The sequence below is a fragment of the Sorex araneus genome, chromosome X (genome assembly GCF_027595985.1).
Source record: "Sorex araneus isolate mSorAra2 chromosome X, mSorAra2.pri, whole genome shotgun sequence".
In the NCBI taxonomy this organism is placed as follows: Eukaryota; Metazoa; Chordata; class Mammalia; order Eulipotyphla; family Soricidae; genus Sorex; species Sorex araneus.
In genome coordinates, this window is record NC_073313.1 from 212,487,293 (window position 1) to 212,509,746 (window position 22,454).

At 37.7% G+C, this 22,454-nt stretch overlaps 1 protein-coding gene across 1 annotated transcript in view; it reads right to left on the bottom strand.

The window, feature by feature from the left end:
• Positions 1 to 22,454, bottom strand: part of TTN (titin) — a 289,480-nt gene that overhangs the window by 51,848 nt on the left and 215,178 nt on the right. The window contains exons 240-274 of the mRNA XM_055119737.1: positions 22,140 to 22,454; positions 21,905 to 22,053; positions 21,282 to 21,432; positions 20,909 to 21,190; positions 18,992 to 19,294; positions 18,221 to 18,523; positions 17,845 to 18,126; positions 17,444 to 17,743; positions 17,049 to 17,351; positions 16,639 to 16,947; positions 16,239 to 16,520; positions 15,811 to 16,110; positions 15,408 to 15,701; positions 12,353 to 15,319; positions 11,480 to 11,800; positions 11,095 to 11,379; positions 10,696 to 10,995; positions 10,137 to 10,439; positions 9,443 to 9,718; positions 9,047 to 9,346; positions 8,645 to 8,947; positions 7,774 to 8,073; positions 7,024 to 7,311; positions 6,285 to 6,581; positions 5,561 to 5,863; positions 5,153 to 5,458; positions 4,004 to 4,291; positions 3,628 to 3,918; positions 3,249 to 3,536; positions 2,512 to 3,099; positions 2,318 to 2,422; positions 1,562 to 1,759; positions 1,180 to 1,476; positions 492 to 1,079; positions 98 to 400 (exon numbers count right to left, since the gene is read on the bottom strand). Coding sequence (XP_054975712.1) covers positions 98 to 400; positions 492 to 1,079; positions 1,180 to 1,476; positions 1,562 to 1,759; positions 2,318 to 2,422; positions 2,512 to 3,099; positions 3,249 to 3,536; positions 3,628 to 3,918; positions 4,004 to 4,291; positions 5,153 to 5,458; positions 5,561 to 5,863; positions 6,285 to 6,581; positions 7,024 to 7,311; positions 7,774 to 8,073; positions 8,645 to 8,947; positions 9,047 to 9,346; positions 9,443 to 9,718; positions 10,137 to 10,439; positions 10,696 to 10,995; positions 11,095 to 11,379; positions 11,480 to 11,800; positions 12,353 to 15,319; positions 15,408 to 15,701; positions 15,811 to 16,110; positions 16,239 to 16,520; positions 16,639 to 16,947; positions 17,049 to 17,351; positions 17,444 to 17,743; positions 17,845 to 18,126; positions 18,221 to 18,523; positions 18,992 to 19,294; positions 20,909 to 21,190; positions 21,282 to 21,432; positions 21,905 to 22,053; positions 22,140 to 22,454 — 13,068 coding nt within the window. The remainder of the gene's footprint in view (positions 1 to 97; positions 401 to 491; positions 1,080 to 1,179; positions 1,477 to 1,561; positions 1,760 to 2,317; positions 2,423 to 2,511; positions 3,100 to 3,248; positions 3,537 to 3,627; positions 3,919 to 4,003; positions 4,292 to 5,152; positions 5,459 to 5,560; positions 5,864 to 6,284; positions 6,582 to 7,023; positions 7,312 to 7,773; positions 8,074 to 8,644; positions 8,948 to 9,046; positions 9,347 to 9,442; positions 9,719 to 10,136; positions 10,440 to 10,695; positions 10,996 to 11,094; positions 11,380 to 11,479; positions 11,801 to 12,352; positions 15,320 to 15,407; positions 15,702 to 15,810; positions 16,111 to 16,238; positions 16,521 to 16,638; positions 16,948 to 17,048; positions 17,352 to 17,443; positions 17,744 to 17,844; positions 18,127 to 18,220; positions 18,524 to 18,991; positions 19,295 to 20,908; positions 21,191 to 21,281; positions 21,433 to 21,904; positions 22,054 to 22,139) is intronic.

Genomic DNA, 22,454 nt, shown 5'->3' on the forward strand with positions numbered 1-22,454 from the left:
AATAAAAACACAATTACATTAAAAGTTTGGTTTTAGAATAAATCACATAAGTATTGGTACTTTCAAATAAGCTGTTTTAGAAAAGATAAATACTAACATGCAACATCTTTCATTAGAACAGGATTTGAAGCATCACTGGGTGGGCCAATTCCTGCTCTGTTTTCTGCACTGACACGGAATTCATAGGTATTTCCTTCTTGCAGTCCTGCTACTTTGCATCTCAGATCAGAAACCGGCGTCTTGGTTGCTCTCACCCATCGCAAGCTCTTCTTTTCTCTTCTCTCCACATGATATCCTGTAATCTCACTGCCACCATCATCAATTGGTCTTTTCCAACTGACAGTAGCAGTATTTTTAGTCACATTTGATATCTCTGGTTTTCCAGGAGGGCCAGGGGGACCTGAAAAGGAAGAAATTTTGTGAGAAATTTAGAGATTCCTTAACACTGTTGTAAATGCTTATATATGAATGATCCCATATGCTTTACGTACCAAATTTGTCCACCATTTTGACAGGTTCAGATTGTACAGGTTCTCCTTTGCCATAATGGTTTACAGCTGAGACCCGGAAGAGGTACTCATTTCCTTGAATAAGTTTGGTTGCTACATGCCTGCAAGATTGAATGTCTTCAGCAACCACTGTCCACAAAAGTCTACTTGTTTCTCTCTTTTCAAGAACATAAGACTTAATTGGTGAGCCACCATCTTCTAAGGGTGGTGTCCATGTAAGTGTTGCCTTTTCAGCAGAAACATTGCTTATTTCAATAGGACCTGGGGGACCAGGCACATCAAGAACAGTTACTTTCACATGTTCCTCTTTTGTGCCAAAGGGATTGGTAGCAGTGATGGTATATTCACCAGCATCTTTTCTAGTGGCATATTTAACAGTAAGCATGGAAGATGTAGGGGTTGAAGATATCTGAACAATATCTGATGGTCTAATGTCTTTTCCTGCCCTGGACCAACTTGACTTCGGAAGCGGTTTTCCAAGAATGCTAATGGCACTCAATACAATGTTATCTTCTGCTTTAACTGTTAGTCCATCCTTTATTGCAGGATCAAGGACAATGGTTGGTGCCTCTGCAAAGAACAACACCAACAAAAACATGTTAATCAGAAAAAAGACAGAGACTTAATTTTCTGCCTTTTAAAAATTGCACCAACAGTAACATAAACCTACCGTATTCATCCTTGCAAATAATGGTTCCTGTACTCTCTGATGGAGCACTGATTGCACCTGCTGTGTTCTTTGCTCTGATTCGGAATTCATATTTTCCACCCTCAACAAGGTCAGTAACAGTAAAGGCACAATCTGGGACATTAACATGGTTGGCTTTCATCCAAGATTTAGAAGGTAGATCCCGCTTCTCCACTATATAACCAGTCAACTTATGACCACCATCATATTTGGGTTCAGTCCAAATGAGAGTCACCGAATTCCTTGTTACGTTAATAACCTCAGGTTTGCCAGGAGGATCTAAACATTGAAAAAAAGTCAAACAAACATCAATGCTTAGTCATGTGTAAAATTAATCAAGGTTTGTATTTGTATAATGACTTACCAATTGGATCAAGTGCCACAACAGGTTCTGATGGCAGGCTTGGCTTTCCAACTCCTGCCAAGTTGATTGCCATGACTCGGAATTCATATTCAAGACCTTCAGTTAATCCTGTCACTTTGAAGTCTTTCATCCTAATAGGAGTCTTATTAGCTCTCTTCCACAGAAGGCTGTTTCTTTCCTTGAACTCAATATGATATCCTACAAAAGACCAGTGATGCATCAATTTTTATGGAAACTAAAGCTAGGCTGTGTGTGTGTGGCGGGGGGGCAACCAGGGATAAAATACAGAGTATTACACAAGGAGGAAAGTACTCTGCCACTTGGTGTATCCCTGACAGCAATCTAATTTTTATTTATTTATTTTTGCCAATTCCAGAGGTGTTCAGGGCTTACTCCTGGCTCTGCACTGAAGGATCACTCCTGGTAGGCTCAGAGGACCATATGGGATGTTGGGGATCCAATCTAGGTTGGCAGTATGCAAGGCAAACACCCTATCCACTGTACAATTGCTCTGGCTCTGAAATGATATACTTCTTTACCAAATTTTATTTTTCACAGATTAAGCATTAATCAATGGATTCATTAGCTATTATAAAACTAATTATCTTAATGTACTGAATGTATAATGTACCTAAGAGGAAATATATTAGTGCATGTTCAAATAGTGCGATAAAAATTGCACACTTTTTTTTAAAGGGAGGAATATTTAGAGGTGACATCAGTGTAAAACCTGTAGAATAACATTAAATGTAATACCTGTAATTGGAGAACCACCAGTTTTCTTGGGGTCAGTCCAAGTTAGAGATACCGAATCATGTCTGACAGCCACAATATTGGGAGGTGGAGGAGCATCTGGCACATCTGGAAAAACAATAGATAATGCAAGCTTCCTGACAAGAACTTCCAAAAAATAAATGCTTCGCTTTATCTCATGACTTTGAAACACTTACCAAATGGATGTTTAGCAACAATTGGCTCTGATTTCAGGCCCTCTCCTACACCGTATTTGTTTTCGGCACTAACCCTGAAGGTGTATTCCACACCTTCATGAAGTCTGGTTACTCTAAAGGTTGTTTTCTGGACAGCTGAGGCACACGTGATCCACTTATTGTTTACAGAATCTCTTTTTTCTAGGATATAGTTGGTGATTTCAGAACCTCCGTCATCTTTTGGAGGACCCCACTTTAAGGTCATGGCTTCTGCTGTGACTTCATCAAATTTGATTGGACCAGTGGGAATGCCTGGTTTGCCAACAACTTTTATAGAGATAGTTCCTTCCTTGGTGCCAGCAACATTCTTAAGTGTGATTGTATACTTTCCGGCATCAGATTTTTGGCAATCATATACCACAAGAGTTGTATTAACAGCAGTTGACTCAACATTGACTCTTGTACCAGCTGCTAGAGGATCTTCCCCTTTCTTCCAGGATACTGATGGAGCTGGCTTGCCTTTAATGGGTATCTTAAGACGGAAGTTGCTGTTTTCTCTAGCCAAGTAGCACAAATCAGGTAAATCCTTTAAGTCAAGATCAGGAGCCACTATGAAATAGAATAGAGAAATTATTATTACCTTTAACAAGGCAATCAAAATCTTCAGATCCTTAAAATCTTTAAAGTATCAATTAAAATAAATCAGGAGTAAGGCCCATGAGTGTAATTTGGACTAAGATACATAGGCTGACACTTACCAACATCATCCTTTGCCACAGTAGTGATTTCACTTGGAGTTCCTTCTCCATTTTCATTCTCAGCACTCACTCTGAAGGTGTATTCCTTTCCTTCAGTCAAATCCTTTGTAGAATACTGTAAGCTTCCTGATTTCATAACCCGTTGCCATTTATTTTCTTCAGTCAGGAAATCGACAACATATCCAGTGATTCTACTTCCACCATCACTGCGAGGTTTTTTCCAGGCTATGCTACAAGATGACTTAGTTACAGATATGACTTTCAGGTCCACAACTGGCCCAGGGGTTTCTAAAGAAAAGAAAAAAAACCCACGATTATTCTAAGCCTCAGATACAGTCAGCAGCAATTCAAACCAAAGGATATCAGATTATTTGTTCACCAGAAGCTTTGACGGCATCACGTGTTTCACCAGGATCACCAATGCCATACTCATTTTCAGCAAACACCCTAAAGAAGTAGGATTTTCCCTCTTCCAAGTTAGAGACTCTGAAGCTTGTTTTTGAGCACTCAGTTGTCACTGTAGACCAGGACTTCCTCTCTGCATCACGTTTTTCCACTACATAGTTTATGATAGGGCTTCCACCATCAATAATGGGAGGTTCCCAGGTAACATAAGCAGAATCTTTGGATACTTCCTTAACAGTCACATTGATGGGTGGCCCAGGAGTATCTGAAAAAACAATGGATAAGTCAGTAAAGAGATACAAAAGCTACATATTTAATGCACAATTATTTCATTTCTCAAACAGACTTACCAAGCACTTTCACTACAATGGTATATTCTTTTTTACCACAGCTGTTTTCCAGAGTCAAGATATATTTTCCCGCATCATATTTGTTCACATTTTCACATCGCAAGAAAGTGTCAAAGTCAGTTGATTTTATGTCCAATCCAATCCTTTCTCTTAGATTAGCATTTGGTTTAGACCAGGTGATCTTTGGAGGTGGCCTTCCTTTTACTGGTACATACAGTCTCATTGTAACTCCAGCACGTAATATGAGTGTTTTCCTCAATTCAGCATCAAGTTCTCCCTCGGGTGGAACTGTTTAATATTGTAATAAAGAAACTCAAAGTTATGATTTAATCATCAAATGTATTTTCAAGGACTGATCTTATCACTCATAACATGTTTATTTTCTTTAATTGCTTGTTATTTTTTAAAAAGTCAATATAATCCTTAAAACTTTGATTATTTCAAAACTAAAAATAGTTGATCTATTTTCCAATAATTTATCAGCTAAATCCAGTTTTCTTTGAAATATGTGTGCCTCCTCTTCTCAAAAACTTATGTATTTCCAAAATCTTAGGTCTCTGTATATTAAAAAAAAAAAGGACTGGTTCTGGGCTTTCTTCCATTCCATTCCTATTTCTCTGTTCTACATTCAATGAAGTAGAACTTTCATTCATACTCTATCTTATTTTAGGAAGAAAAGTACACATAATGTAGACTATAATACCAAGATACCAAGTAATTAAAAATCAATGGAGAATGGGTTTTAGAGAATATGTGAAAAGAAGAAACAGTAAGAAGGAAATTAAGATATAAAACCTAAAAAATATGTCCGAAGGAAAGAGGTGGAGTAGAATAAAAATAAAATCAAGAATGATGAAATTAGTTAAAAACTTTGTATTTTCAAAATAAAATTCCTATAATCCCACATGTTTTCTAAGACATGAAGTTCTCATGTAATTATAAAAAGTTACTAAGAAAAAACAAAAATCACTTTGCATTCTATCTGGCCTGTTTAATTATACCTAAAGTACCAATCCCAGCTCTAAATTAAAATATACTAGGAAAGTCACCAACTATAAATTTGTAAATAAATAAATTCTCACAAGGAATTCTATTCTCTCTCACATATAATTGATAAGGAAGTCTCTCTGTATTGTTGGCAATACTTACTTAATATGTCCTTGGGGTAGTGTTTGTCAGGCACATCACTGGGGTCGCTGTACCCAATCTTATTGACAGCATATACACGGAACTGATATTCTATATTTTCCATTAGGCCAGTAACCTCAAAGCGGGTTTTCTGTAGCTTGTCTGGTAAATTACACCTCACCCAGTTATCAGAGTCAGCACGTTTTGCCTCAACAAGGTAACCAATGATAGGGCTTCCACCATCGAAGGCGGGCTTGCCCCATGATAGACTCACAGAGCTATGAGTTGTATCATATACTTTTGGAAAAGCTGGTGGCCCAGGAGGATCTGAAAACAAAGAATAAAATAACATTTTAATTAAATCTGCACAACTGGTTGATAAATATTTATCATAACACAGGATATGGTAAACCTTCACTGAAAACTTACAAAGAGGGTCCAGGGCATAAACAGCTTTTGATGCATCACTAGGTTTGCCTGGTCCAGCTTTATTTATAGCTGTAACTCGGAACTCATATTCAGTTCCTTCTTGGAGACCTGTTGCTTTTATTGTTCTTTCTATAACAGGTTTTCTGTTAACTTTAGTCCAGTTAATTGACTGGGTTTCCCTCTTTTCAACCAAATATCCAGTGATGGGAGAGCCGCCATCATCTGCTGGTGCTTTCCAGCTTACTGTCATGTGATCTTTGGTTATGTTGCTAATAACAGGAGGATCACAGCGACCAGGTGGATCTGTGGAGATTTAGGGAATATTAGAAATTAAAATAAATCTACAAAATTAAAAAGAAACAATAATATAATCAATAGAAATAATAAAATTTAAATAGTTAAATAATAAAATTATCTCATTTATAGAACTTTTAGACACATGGCAAGGTAGCAACAAAGGACCATGGTCAACATAACAGGAAAACTTATCTACATAACTGAGTAGGTCGGGTAGTTGCTGAAATAATGGGATTCTGGGGTCCTTGGGGGAGGGAAGGACCCCTTGGTACATTGTTGACAGGTGTAGTGATGGAATTATATGCATGGTACCATCAATAGTACTGTAAATAATAGAACCTCAATTATAAGTTTTAAAAATAAAATTTTTAATAAATTGAAATATTAAAATACTAAAAATTTTAAAACCACAGGAAAATGTTCTTACCATAAGGATTTTTAGCAATTACTGGTTCTGTAAAGATTGGGTCACCCACTCCATATTTATTTTCAGCACAGATACGGAACTGATACTCATGACCTTCTATAAGTTTTTCCACAGTGCAACTGGTGATGGGCACAGTGGCAGAAACCTGTGCCCAGTTGGCTCTGCTTGTTTCACGTTTGTCAACAATATAGTTGGTAATTTCTGAGCCCCCATCTTCAAGAGGTGGTTCCCAAGAAAGCATTGCACGATCTGCATACATTTTGTTGATTTTAACAGATGCTGGAGGACCTGGCTTATCTGAAAGAACAGAAAAGAAGAGTGAAGTTTTTCATTAATACAGGGGAAATGGGAGGAGGGTATACTGTGGGAGCTTGGAGGCCTGGGGTGCAGTCTTTATATAGTCACTGACTTTATATATGACCTTGGAAGTTAATTTCATAGAATTTAAATTTTCTCATACGTAAAACTAAGCAACTGGAATAGATGGTTTCTAATACTTGTTCAGTTTTAAAACTGTTTTAAAGTAAAAACAAAAAAACTGAGAATACCATACTTCTAGCCTCCCTAAATTTTCATTATTATCAATCATGAAGTCTTTGTTCTCTTTCCGTGCATACATATAGCTCTATGATTATAAAAGACATAACAGAATGTGTATCTTTTCTCAGATATTATTTTAAAATCCTATAATATCAAATTAGCTAAGATTAAGCATGAGAATTTTAAGTGATTTAGTTACCTAACACTTTAAGCTTAATGGTGGCTGATTTAGAACCACTTGGATTTTCAGCAGTTATGGTGTAGTCTCCTGAGTCTTTTCGGTTTACACTGAACAGTTCCAGCGTGCACAGGTTCCGCTGCTTGGCCATCTTTATGCCTTCTGCTGGTTTTAACAGTGTGTCCTCCTTCTTCCAAGAAACTGTTGGTGCTGGTTTCCCAAAAACAGTGGCATCCAGGCAAACATTAGTTCCAGCTTTCACAGTAAGTAATGATTTCATAGCCAGACTTAGTTCTATCCTGGGAGGAACTAGAAAAAAAATAAGACGAAAGAATTTTAATATGAGAAAAGTTATTAATTCAATATATAAATTCATGTAATTCTTACTAATCAAAATAGGACATTCATGAGCACTGTCTCAAGAATTGGATCTTCTAAGTAATTTCCTTTTAAAAGAAATAGGTTTAATGTAGATATTTAATGATACTTAAAATATAACTTAAAAGTGCAAAGATCATCTATCATTCCAACACCCCTACACTTTCATTAGTACCAATTTGTTGAATTTATTTGTTCTATTTTTGACACAAGACAAGTTTATATTGATTTTTCATCGACCTATTAAGATTACCCATAATAATAATTTCTGTCATTTTGCAAGGTATCTATCACTTAATTTGTTTTTTTCAACACAGATGTAGAATTAGCTTAGGAAAAACTAACATCATGAGTGTTGTCCATATTTAAATACCATAAAAAATAGATTCTTACCATTTTCAGCAAGGATGGTCACTGGGTCAGAGGGTTCAGAAGGCTGGCTAATGTTTACAGCTGTCTTGGCAATTGCTCGGAACTGATACTGGGCATTTTCTTCTAAGCCTGTAGCTGTGTACTCTTCTTGGGGAATCTGGTGTGGTGTGGTATTACACCGTACCCATTTATCACCAGGAAGTTTGCAAGCTTCAACAAAATAGCCAATAATTCTGCTGCCTCCATCATGCTTTGGACGTGCCCAGATGAGGGATACAGTACTCTTGGAAACATCAATAACTTCTGGTTTTCCTGGAGGATCTAAAACCAAAAGAGGTATTATCAGCATTTATCTTAATAGTGTAAGTCTTAAACTTTCATATGTCACATTATTACTGATAGCACAGTGGATAGGGCATTTGTCTTGCATGTGGCTGACCCGGGTTGGATTCCTCTGTCCCTCTCCAGAGCTTAGCAAGCTACCGAGAGTATCCCGCCCGCATGGCAGAACCTGGCAAGCTACCTGTGGCATATTCGATATGCCAAAAACAGTAACAACAGGTCTCATAATGGAGATGTTACTAGTGCCTGCTCGAGCAAATGGATGAACAATGGGATGACAGTGCTACAGTGCTACTGCTAAGTAACAGGCTCAAAGAATGAGAATTGTCTTTTTAAAAAAATATATATTCATGTATATATAGATATATATGTATATATAAAACAATTTAACCAACGTGTACTTTTGAGTACTTGTTATAGGCTCATAAGGGATTAATATAGTTCACTTTCATAGTATGAGAGAGAGAGAAAAATATCTAAATAGAAGTAGTTAAGTTCAGAGACTTCAAGATCCGAATGTCCTCCACAATACTGAAAAAATGTTACTTACCAACTGGCATTCTTGCAGTCACATATTCTGTTGGTTTGCTGGGTGGGCTGGATCCAGCTTTGTTTAGAGCATAGATTCTGAAGGAATACTCAAGACCTTCTACCAGGCCAGCACAAGGATATTCAGTTGACCGAACAAGGGTATCATTAGCTTTTACCCAGAGCAAACTGTTTCTTTCTTTGCGTTCAATCAAGTAACCAGTAATGGGACTCCCTCCATCACTGTCTGGTCTGTCCCAAGCCACAAAAATACAATCTTTGTTGACTTTAGTGACTCGTGCATTTTTAGGTTCACTGGGAACATCTGAAAATAAACACAAGGGAAATAAATACAGTTTCAATTTTATTAAATCAACAGGTTTGAAAGAAAAACATAGTATTTTTCTCTCTGAAGGAAACATACCAAATGGGAACTTAGCCAGCATTTTTGGAGAGGTAAGGGGCTCTGAAATGCCAAACCGATTTTCAGCACGGACCCGGAAGATATATTCCTGGCCTGGGATCAACTTCCCAACTCTGCAGGAAGTTTTTGTCACAGAAGCTAGAGCTGTGATCCAGTCTCCTCGGCTTACATCACACTTCTCCACTATGTAATTGGTGATGCTGCTGCCACCATCTTCCAGAGGGATGTGCCAGGCCAGGGAGCAAGCATCAGCGTCTATGTCAGAAATGTCAAACGGAGGCTGAGGGGGCCCAGGTGCATCTGCATGAACCAAGAGAAAAGAAATAGGAGAATAGGTACTTGGTTGGGAATATTGAATTTAATAATTAATGGCTCTTTGTGTCATACTTAACCTACCCATGACGGTAACTTTGACTTTCTGAGTGTCTGTTCCAGAACTATTCTCTGCAGTGAGGCTGTAGTAACCACTGTCTTTCCGAGTGACATCTTTTATGATCAGAACTGAAGAGTTGTCTGTCTTATGCACTGCCAGGTGACTGGATGTGACAACATCCTCTTCTCCTTTTTTCCATTTACATATTGGATGAGGCTTTCCATACACATGGGCTTCAACCCGGAGTTTCTTCCCAGCTTTAATAGTGATTTGCTCTGGCATAAGGATCTTTGGTGGCACTAAAAGTAAAGTAAAAATACATCAGTTTTTCTTGGAGATTAAATTTTTTTTTCTTGTGGAGAACTATACTAGTAATTTTCAAACTGTGAGTTGCAACCTATAGGGAATTCAAATTAATGTTTAAATTACAACTTATTAAAAACTATTTGGATTAGAGAGTATCTGGGAACAGCATAGACACAAATATAGGTGTTGTGTCAGGAAATATTTTAAATTTTTATAGGTGTGTGTGAAAACTCTATTATGATTTAACATTTATTTACTAAGTGGGGGAGGGCTCAAATGTTTGAAAACTGTGGTTCCATAGTACTTTTAAAGAATTTCTAGAACTTGATTCCACAGGAAGAGATGTTTCTAAATTAAAGAAAAATTCTAAAACAATTTATCCATGATAAAAATGAATCTCCAACTACTTACATAGCTGTTCTTTGGCCTCATATACTCCTTCAGCTTCTTTGGGCAAACTGACTCCAACAGCATTCCTGGCTGCCACTCTGAATTTATATTTCTTTCCTTCCTTTAAGCCAGTGACAACAAGGCTGAGATCTTTCACTACTGAGTATTCTGTCCAGCGATCTGCAGGCTGATCTTCTTCTCTGTAACTGATGATATAGCCATCAATTTTAGCGCCTCCATCACGCAGTGGTGGCAGCCAGGCCAGTGTGGCGCTGTTCTTTGTCATCTCGGTAACTTCGAGTTTCCTGGGGGGATCTGGCTCACCTAAAATGAAAAGACAATTAAAAAAACACTTTTAAGAGTTTTACTGATTGAGATTCTGTGATTTGCAATATTTTTAATGATGCTTTCTAGACATAAAAAAATCTTAATTTTCAATAAAGTTTTGGCAAATCTAAAAAGTATTTAATGGGTGGGTTAGATATTTATTGTACTGCTTGACTTTCTAGAAATTAAATCCTAATTTTTAGTAGTACATTGAAATTCTTTGGTATCAAAAGGAGAACAGGAAATTACTTACTTAGAGGATCTGATGCGAGCACTGGTCTGGGAATATCTGTTGGAACTCCAGGGCCATACTCATTAACCGCAGTTACTCTGAAGAAATACTCATTTCCAGGGACAAGATTGGTTACTTGGAAACTTGTCTTCTTGACTTCTGGGTTAACTGTTGACCATGTCTTTCTTTCTGCCTCTCGTTTCTCAACAATATAATGTGTCACTTGGCTCCCACCATCATTTTCAGGAGGGGCCCAGGAAACATGGCATGATGTTTTAGTGACATCTGAAACTTTTAAATCAGACACAGGTCCAGGAGTATCTATAAAGAACCACAAAATCAGTTTCTCATGTCTCCTCAGCCTTATTCTTAATAAATGTGACTTGAAAAGGGAAGGAAAAAAACTTAATAGTAACTTACCTAATACTCTGACATTCACAAACACGGCCTTTTCTCCTGCTGGGTTCACAAGTGTCAAGGAGTATTTTCCCGAATCATCACGGGTAGAATTGGGAATGACAAGGAAGGCCATGGTGTCAAGAATATCAACTTGACCTTTTCTGACTACATTATCAATACCCACTTTTCGCCAAGTAACTTTAGGGGTTGGTCGCCCTCTTACTGTGGCAAACAGTCGAATAGGGCAGCCTGCTCTCACTGTGACCAATTTTCTCATGCTGGCATCCAAATCAATCTCCGGTGGTTCTATAAACAATACACAAGCCATTAGTTGACTTTACAGATAGAAGGGAAATTGTTTAAGAAATGAGGTATGAATTAATCAAATGATAAAAGAGGGCCTCACCTAGGATTTCTTTAGGTTTTACAGCCTCCTTTAGTTCTGCTGGGCGCCCAATGCCCACTTGGTTTTGAGCACATACTCTGAACTCATATTCCTGGTTTTCATCCAAGCTGGTAGCAGTGAATTCCATACGAACAAGTTGTGCTGCAGCATTACACCTTTTCCAGCCTTCATCAGGTGATGCATCAGGTTTTTTGGGTCTTATTTCCACAACATATCCAATTATTGGTGCGCCACCATCATACACTGGTTTTCCCCAACTAAGTGTTATGGAAGTTTTAGTTGTATCAACTACTTTGAGATTGGTTGGTGGACCAGGTGGTTCTGAAAATGAATTGTATAAGAATTTTATACATAAAATTATATGACTGAAACATATAACTGAAACCCAATCATGAACAACATTGTAACTACGTATCTCACTATGATTTAGTAATAATAATAATAGAATAAATTTCACATGGTCAACAACTACTAGTGATATTTTAAAATGTAACCATTTGTTTTGTTTTTCTGGGGCCATACCCAGTTGTACTAAGTGCTTACTCCTGACTGTGTGCTCAGGAGAACATATGTGCTGTTTGGGATTGAACCCAGGTCAGCTGCATGCAAGACAATTGCCTTATCTACTCACTGTACTAGTTCTTTGACCCTGAAATGTAATTTTTATTGTCAATTACAAGGTATTCAATTTCTCAATTATTGATTCCTTCTTATTGGATTTCAGCAATTTCTTTTTGCATTGTAGGTAGTTTGGCAAAAGATATATCAGAAAAATACTAAGACAAAGTTTTGATGTTATAAACTTAATTTAGCCAACCTCTGTGCATGAGATTAAGATTTGGTGTAACATAAGAAAAAGCAAAGATATCATACCTATGGGGTCTTTTGCCACTACTGGTCTTGATGGCAAGCTTGGTTCTCCAATCCCAATTTCATTTTCTGCCTTGACACGGAACTGATATTCATGTCCTGGGAAAAGGTTCTGCACTTTCATACGTCTTTCAGGGATTGCACTCTTGTTAACAGGGACCCATCGAATTGAATGCTTTTCTTTTTTCTCCAGATAGTATCCTGTGATGGACTTCCCACCATCATATTCAGGTGCATTCCAAACCACAGTCATTTCTTCTTTGCTTACTTTAGTGATTTCTGGGGGATCAGGACGTCCAGGTCTATCAAACTTGGTTTTTGCAATAACTGGTTTACTTTCTACCGGAGGTCCTGTGCCTATTTTATTTTCTGCACGAACTCTGAAAATATATTCATTTCCCTCTATGAGGCGTGTTACTGTAGCACTAGGTGTTAAGACATTAGCAGAATAGGTAGACCAAACCATTCGCTTGCTCTCACATTTTTCTAGAATATAATTTTGGATTTCACAGCCACCATCATCTTCTGGTGGATCCCAGCGAATAGAACACCTGTCACTTGATACATCAGTGATTTTCAGATTTCTTACAGGACCAGGTTTATCTAAAACATTGACAGTGGCATAGGCCACAAAACTGCCAGCTGTGTTCGTTGCTGTAATTACATATTTGCCACCATCACTTCGCTTTGCTTTTGTAAGTGTAAATTTAGATGTTTCACCACTGGTATCAATCTTGACCCTCGGTGATCTTGTTAAGTCTGTAGCATCTTTGTCTTTAGTCCATGAAACGTCTGGAAATGGCTTGCCTCTGACCCCTGCCTCTAGCCTAATAGTGTCCCCTGCTTTGACAGTTAGCACACCACTTAATTTTAGATCAAGAACTGGTTTCTGTAAGTCTTCCTTCACAACAACTTCCTCTGTCCTTACCCAATCACTTTCCCCACCTTCATTCTTTGTTTGGACTCTGAACTCATAAATCTGGTTTTCAACACATTTGTCAACCAGATAGTGGGTTTCTTTAATACTCCCTTTATGTACTCTTTCCCACTCAGTAGAGCCCTTTAGCCTCCTCTCAACATGATATGATAGATTTGGGCTGCCACCATCATAATCAGGTCGCCTCCACTTCAGATAGACAAATGTCTTTCCTTTATCTGCAATATGAAGGTTCTCAGGCTCTCCTGGTTTGTCTATAGGATTAATAGCCAAAATTGGAGTTTTTGTTTCAATGGTTGGCCCAACACCTACTTTATTCTCTGCACAAACTCGGAAATAGTATTCATTATTGGATAAGAGATTGGCCTTAATTAATCGCTTGGTGACATCTGAAGCAACAATTGACCAGCCTTTCTGGTTTGGTTTGCGATATTCTACTATGAAATTTGTTATTTCTGTGCCACCATTATCTAGTGGGTTTTCCCAAGAAATTGTACAGTTCTCTTTGGTGACATTGCTAACCTTTAAATTCTGGCAAGGCCCTGGTCTGTCAAGGACATTAACAATAGCAGAACCTTGGGCATGTCCACTGCTGTTCTTAGCTGAGATGATGTATTTGCCATGGTCAGTTCTAACAGCTTCTTTAATTTGTAACTCAACACGAGGTAGATCGTGAATTAGGTCAACTCGCTTTTCTCGGACCAATACTTTGCCTTCCTTAGACCAAGTTATATCTGGTTCAGGCCTGCCTTTGACTCGAGCAAGAATGCGGATAGTTTGTCCCACTCGGACAGTAATAACATCACGACAAGTAACATCAAGTTCTACTTCTGGAGGATGAAGAATGTCTTTCGCAATCACAGATTCTGGTAGTTCTCTTGGCTCTCCCTCTCCCACAATGTTAGCTGCCTTGATACGGAATCTGTATTCAGTTCCTTCAATTAGCCCAGGCACCCTAAAGGCACATTGCCTAATGAGTTCATCTTTATTAATCCGGTCCCACTTAGTTGTGCCAGCTTTCTGACATTCCACTACGTAGCCTAGAATGGGGCTGCCACCATCACTGAGAGGCTTTGTCCACACCAAATCGGCTGATTCTTTGCTCTTGTCTTTCAGTTTAGGATTAATAGGTGGTCCAGGTGGTTTGATGGGCCGGCAAGCCTTTATTGGGTCAGAGCTTGGTGATGGATTGCTTAGTCCTGCAAGATTTTCCGCAAAAACCCTGAATTCATATGTATTTCCCTCATACAGTCCAGTTACTCTGAACTTGAGGTCAGCAATAGGTGTTTTGTTGACCCTCACCCATTTGCCTGTTATTTCTCGACGTTCCACATAGTAACCAGTTATTGGACTACCGCCATCAGATTTTGGAAGAGTCCAAGACACTGTTGCAGCATTTTCAGTAATGTCAGTAACCACTGGCTTACCAGGAGGAGATGGAGGACTAAACTTATGTTTAGCAACAGTAGGTGTGGAGTCAAGGGGAGGCCCAACACCCATCTTATTCTCTGCCTTAACTCGGAAAACATATTCACAGCCCTTTTGCAGATGTGGAATTTTCAACTTTGTCTTACTGCATCCTGCAGAGACAACACCCCATGTTTCTTTCCTTGTATCTTGTTTCTCAACAATATAATTTATCACAGGGCTTCCTCCATCATCTTTGGGTGGCAGCCATGAGATAGTCATATATTCAGGGGTAACATCCAATATATTAATAGGTCCAGTTGGTGGGCCAGGGACATCAAGAACTGTAAGGTGTACAGCTACTGTTTTGCTACCAGCTGCATTGGAAACTGTGATTTGATATTCCCCACTGTCTCTCCTTAAGCAGTTCTTAATGGTGAGTACTGATGAGAAGTTGTCAGTTTCAACCTTGAAGTGCTCATCTGTTGTAATCTCACTTCCATCAGTCATCCACTTTGCAGTAGGAACAGGCACACCTCTTATGATAGCAGGAAATCTAACTGTTGTTCCAGCTTTTACCACAAGCCCTTCAATTAATTTCAAATCAAGTTCCACAGATGGAGGCACTGGAAAATTCAAACAAGAGGAAATTAAATTTTGAATGCTGCTTTATATTTAGATAAAGAAAAAATATATATAATTACAAATGATTACCTAATTTTTCTTGACATTCTATTGGGATAGTTGTGTCAGGGAGGCCAAGGCCTACAATATTTTCAGCTCTTACACGGAAGATATAGGTCTTTCCTTGTTGGAGTCCAGTAACAACACACTCCAAGTTTGATACAGTCTTGAACTTAGTCCAGTCTTTGGTACCTTCTTCTTGATACTCCACCAAATATCCAGTGATTGGAGAGCCACCATCACGATCTGGCTTATTCCAAACAAGGGAGACTTCAGTCTTGTCAACATCTACGTGATGCAGGTCCTTGGGTGGACCTGGGGGTTCTTTTGAAGAAAAGAAGAAATTACAATAAATAAGTAGCATTCTTAAAGACAATTAAATGATAGCGTTGTTAGTTTTCCACTAGTTTTCCATCCATAGAAAACAACTCACGTAGAGGATCCAGAGCCTTGATGGGCTTTGGCGTTTCAACAAAAGGACCTCGTCCGTACTGGTTCTCGGCAGCTACGCGGAAGAGATACTGATTTCCTTCATTAAGATGTTTTGCCCAATGACTCTTTTTCTTTGATGTAGTTGAAAGAGGTGACCACTGGCCAGTAGCAACTTCTCTCCTTTCAACCACATAATTTGTAATAACAGAACCACCATCATCCAGTGGTTCCTTCCAAGTAAGGTAACAGGAATCCTTCCTAATTTCACTGACTTCCAGATCTCGAGGAGGTCCAGGCTTATCTGAAAAGTGTTAAATAATACAGTTATATAATTTATTCAATCCAGATAGTTGCTTAACATGTGCCAAATTTAATTTTTAATATGTCACTAAGTAGCACCGAATAATTCATAAATATTAAAATGCTTACCTAACACAAGTACTTTCACTGAGACAGTTTTTGAACCAGCTGGATTCTCCACGGTTAATGAATAAGTGCCACCATCTTCATGGGCAGCATTGCGGATTTCAAGTTTACTACCAACTGGAGTAACATCAATTCTTGCTTTAGTTGGAGCCTCTCTGTCTTCCTTTTTCCAAGTTACTTTCGGGAATGGCACTCCCTTAATGATAGCACTAAGTCTTAAAGTATCACCAACCTTTATTTGTTGTTCTCTTGCCATGTTGGCATCAAGAATCAAGTCAGGTGGTTCTGAAATGAAGAGAACAATATTTCAGATTTGATTTGTTAATTCTATAATTATGAGTGTATATATGATGAGACACCATATTTCTTGAAAATGCAGCTAAGCTGACAACATTTTACTCACCAAGTCTGTCTTTTACTTGCACTGGTTCAGGAACATGAGCTGGATTTGATTCACCAGCTTCATTGACTGCCATTATCCTGAATTTATATGTTTGACCATCTCGAAGACCAGTGACTTTATATTTAGTTTCAGGACATGACTCAGGAGTATGGTTGGCTCTCCTCCACTCTTCATCTCCAACTTTCTGGTACTCAACAATATAACCCAGAATCTTGCTCCCACCATCATGACGTGGTGGTTGCCAAGTTAAATCAACTGAATTACATGTTGTATCTACTGCTTCTGGATTAATTGGTGGACTTGGTTTAGCTAGATTATAAAAGAAAAATACAATATGGAATTATAACATAATTGGTTATATAATACAAAGTTGATAATATAAAAAATAAATGACTGCTTTAATACTATACCAATTGGATCTTTAGCAAAGATTGGTTTGGATGGTGGGCTTGGATCTCCAATACCAATTTCATTTTCTGCAGAAACCCGGAATTCATACTGACATCCTTCTAGAAGATCAGGAACCCTGTATTTAGTGTATGGATGGATAGGCTCTTTAGTAACTCTAGCCCATCGTTTAGACATAGTTTCCCTCTTTTCCAGGATGTAGTTTGTGATGGGCTTTCCTCCATCATTTGGTTTTTTCCAGGTCACTAAAGCAGAGTCTTTGGTAACTTCTGTAACAATTGGTTGCTCAGGTGCATCAGGAACCCCTATAGCAAACATTAGCAAAATGTATTTGAAATGCAATTCTCTGATTAGCAACACCAAACATTGAATCACTAGAAATAAATGTAATATTTACTGAAACGATCTTTGGCCTTCATTGAATCAGACACCAGAGGATCACTTATTCCATAAAGATTTTCAGCATATATCCGGAATATATAATCTTTTCCTTCAAGCAGTTTGGAAACTTTGCATGTTGTTTTATTACTTGCAGATGTTACAGGCATCCAAATGTCTTTTCCCACCTCCTGCTTCTCAATAATATAATTGGTAATTTCACTGCCTCCATCATCTAAAGGTGGCTTCCAAGAGATAACCATGTGATCTTTGGTCACCTCATCAAAAATAACAGGTCCTACTGGTGGTCCAGGACGGTCTGCAGAAGAAAGAAGGAAAAAGAATCACACCACAAAATGTTATTTATGCTTCTGTTTGGAAAGGATAATATCTTGATTGTTCTTGCTAAATAATACTTACCAACAACATTAACTTGACAGAGGCCTTTCCGAGAACCTGTACTGTTCTCTACCACCACACAATATTTGCCAGAATCTGAACGTTTGGCTTTTATCTTCTCCAGGGAGAGTGTTGTAGGAGTGATCTTTAATTGAGTGCGATCATCTTCCAGCACATCTGCTTCATCTTTCAACCAAGTAATCTTAGGTTTTGGTTTGCCTGAGTAACGGCCAGTGAGGGCAAAAGCTTCGCCAACTCTAACTGTCAGCTTATCTCTGAAGTCAAGGTCAAGTGTTGGAGGAGCTAAAATTTAGAATTATAAAGGTAAGGCACTTTTACTTATATCTAATGATTAATTTATATGAACATGGTTTTGAAGGCTAAACTATTCACATACCCAACTCATCCTTGCAAGTGATTGGCTTGGTGCAAAATGATGGTTTGCCTTGTCCAACAATATTGACAGCACTGACACGGTACTCGTAGGTGTCACCTTCTTTTAAGCCTTTAACAGTGTATTTTCTGCTAAGCAAGTTGTCCTGTGTAACTCTGTGGAACTTCTCAGTGCCAATAAGACGACTCTCTAGGACATAGTTAATAATTTCTGATCCGCCATCATACTTAGGAGGATTCCAAGTCAAAGAAACAGAATTTTTAGTAACTTCCTTAACTTCCAGATCTTCAGGACGCTCTGGTACACCTGCAAGTAAAAGTATGAATTTTGTGACAAAACTGCTACAAAATGTAAATAAATCTATTTGAGAATTACATGTGAATATTAAATTATTTACTTTGATAATAACGAAAGAGATCTTATCATAGAAATACTAGAACTAAAAAAAACCTCAAGTGATATAATTTTCCTAAAGATATAAGAAAATAGAGGTTTTACTAAGATGAAATAATGAAAAGAGTTATTTCATTCAGTAGCATTTTAATGAAAAAAATCTGTATAGTATACATGGAGGGATATTAAATATATGTGCAATTCCCAAAATCTCTTTTAGAATCACAAGTAAAAATTTACATCAGATATTGAATAATTGACAAATGAATGTCAAAGAAATAAGATGATTGGCATTTATACACATATTTCATCACCATAGTTTTACATTAAATGAATCAAGAAGTGACTAAGGAAGAAATAGGTTTTAAATACTGTACTTACTGATGGGATCTCTGATGACAAGTTCATTTGGTGTCTCAACATATGGGCCCCTGCCAATACTATTTTCAGCTGCAATTCGGAAAAAGTAGGCTTTTCCTTGAATTAGACCCTGGACAGTAGCATTCTGTCGGGTAACTGTATATGTCACTGGAGTCCATGCTCTGCGGTCAGCTTCCCGCTTTTCAATGACATAATTGGTGATTGGAGAACCTCCGTCATCTTCTGGGGAAAACCATGTCAGTTTGCAGGAGTCATTGGTTAGGTTGTCAGACAGGAATGGTGTTCCAACAGGACCTGGCACATCTGGGAATAGAATAAAAGAAGTTTTTGTTTGTCTTTGGTAAACCACAGGTATCAATATTTGTTATTTTATTTTATTTTTTTAATGAGACAGGGTCCAGGGAGATAGTTTGATGGGCTGGAGCACACGCTTTCTTTGCAAGAGGACAGGGTTTGATCATGCCATGGTACCATAGCATGATCTTCAAAACACTATGTATCTTGAGTGTGGCCCAATACAAAAAAAAATGGACGTGGGTTTATTAAATAAGTGTTCTCTACCCTTAAGGATTCTATACTAAACCATATTTTCAGAAGAAGAGAATTGTATCAGTTTCTGGCTATCTTTGTTTAGTAGAAACTGAAGAGACTGTCATATTTAAAATTATTTTTGTGATTTGTGAATCTTAAAAGAGTAATCTGCTAGATGAAGACTGCATGGAGAGAAAAGGAGAATGAGTGAGAAGGAGGTCTCTCTGTTTCTGCCTCTGTCTCTCTATCTCTCATTCTCTCTCTCTTTGTTTGTGTGTGTGTGTGTGTGTGTGTGTGTGTGTGTGTCCAGTTTTCTGGGTCACCAGTGAATCAATGAACACTACAGGAAGTACTAAGCTCTTTAAGAGAATTAGAATATAAATTGGAAGTTCCTCCATTGTCAAATTAAAGTAAGAGCCAATGGTCAAGAGCATATAGGATTTGAAATAAGTCTAAACACATAGAACTGTTGCTCAATGAGTTCTTTCTCTGTATGCCATTTTAATTAATTAAAGAATAAAATATATAAAATAGTTTCTTATAATGTTAATTATTTTCAGTAGAGAAGGTTTTTTGAGATATGCTAAGAGAAGAGTCTGTAAGAGTCACTTCCTGAGAAAAATCCCTGGAATAAAACAACCAATAAGAGGCACTATAAAACAACATAGAGTTCAACTCTATTCAGTGAAAAGAAATTCAATGTTGATATCTAACTAAGGTGCATCTCTTTATTTAAACACTAAAACTCTTCAAAGAGATTACTGTATTGTCATAATTAGTGATAAGGGCCCAGTCTAAAGGTGTGAAAATGGTTAGTGTTTGTAAAATTCTAGACCTTCATGTCTATTTGCTTTAAAGCTACTATTATGAAAACTATAAAATAACTGTAGCACTGTAGCACTGTCGTCCCATTGTTCATCGATTTGCTCGACTGGGCACCAGTAATGCATCCATTGTGAGACTTGTTGTTATTGTTTTTTGGCATATAAAATATGCCACGGGTAGCTTGCCAGGCTCTGCCGTGCGGGCAGTAGCTTGCGGGGCTCTCTGAGAAGGACAAGGAATCAAACCCAGGTTGGCCGTGTGCAAGGCAAATGCCCTATCCGCTGTGCTATCACTCCAGTCCATAATATAACATATTAAGTAATTTTGGTGGCATATTATGTAAGTCAGCAAACAAAACCTTATGAAAATAGGCATACAATTTATAAAATATGGATAGGATAAAAAAGCCACTGGAAACTATAAAAATGGTAATATGGTATTGAGGACAATTTTTCTTATTTTTTATGATGTTTGTAACAGTTATTATTAAAATGTGGCTTTGTTGTAGTTGTAACAAAAACCTAATTTCAAAACTTGAATGGTCAAATGAAAGGTATTTACCTAGAACATCAACGATAATTGTCTTCTTTCTTTCTCCACCTTCATTTTTGGCAAGAAGAGAATAGACACCTTGATGGCTCCTCTGACAATTCTTGATGACCATGGATGAGCTGATGGCTGTGGTCTCAATTGCGGCTTCTTGAGGTAACGCTCTTTCATTCATGCTCCAGGTGACCGTTGGAGGAGGTTTTCCAGACACATAGGCAATAATTCGTATCACTCCACCAGCATGGACCACAATTCTGTCTCTAACACTGGCATCTAGCTGAAGGTCAGGTACAACTGGAAAGCAAGGGAAAATTTCAAATATGATTTGTTTTCAGTCCTAATTGTAAGCATTGATTAAAAAATGGAGCAGTATTAATATAATTACCAATTCTGTCCTTCATTTCAATGGCATCTGTGACTTCTCCAGGTTCTCCAATGCCAGCAATGTTGACTGCTCTAACTCTAAATTTATAGAATGCTCCTTCTTTTAATCCTGTCACAACAAGTTTGGTTCCTCTCACTTCTTTATCTTTAGCCTAGGGAAAAAAATCATAGACATATTATGATTAGAATAGTTCTTTATAGCCTTTTGTTTTAATAACTTTATAAAGTATAACTGAAAGCATGTTTATTTCTCTTTGGAAAAAAATGTTGGCAGCTCAGATTTTATGAATCAGATTACTGTAAGTAAGTGGAATTGAATATATTGAAGTAGTTATGTTTTAAAATTGTTATCAAATGACTGAGAAGAACCATGCTATTAATATAATCTACGTTTTAAAGAATTACAACCAAAAGGTAAGTTAAAAATAATGTGTTATCTTTAATTAGATTTTTATCATTATAAGTTATAATTCTAAGTTATAATTCTAAGTTATTATTTTGTAACAACTGTCAAGTTATAATTTTGTTGTTTTTATGAGTTTTTAATAAAAATTAATAAAAGCTACTGGGATTGAGGATAACTACCATTCAGAGTACATTTCTATATTCCCAACAGTTAAATACCTTTTCCCATTCTTCTTTTCCTTCTTCTTTATATTCAACAATGTATCCTGTTACTTTCGACCCACCATCTTTTACTGGGGGAGACCACTCTAAATCGGCAGATGATTTAGTCCAGTCTGTGACCTGAGGGAATGGAGGACCAGGCGGAGCTGCAAAAAAACAGTACATATCAGTATGCTGACTTTGGCAGCAGGGAGAGCACTTTGAAAAAGAGAGAAATGGTTTCAAGGCTTACCAACAGGATCTCTAGCTGTCACTGGGTCCGATGGCAAACTTGCTGGACCCACACCAGCAGCATTGATTGCATATACCCGGAATTGGTAATCAGAACCTTCAATAAGACCAGTCACTTTATAAGAAACACCCAAAGTCATGGCTCTGATAGGGTCTCGATTGACTCTCTTCCATCTCTTGGAAGTGGTGTCTTTCATTTCTAACCAGTATCCAGTCACAGGAGAGCCTCCATCATATTCTGGCTCTTCCCAGTTGACAGTCATGGAGTTACGAGTAACACTGCTTACTGTTGGTTTATCTGGTGCTCCAGGAACAG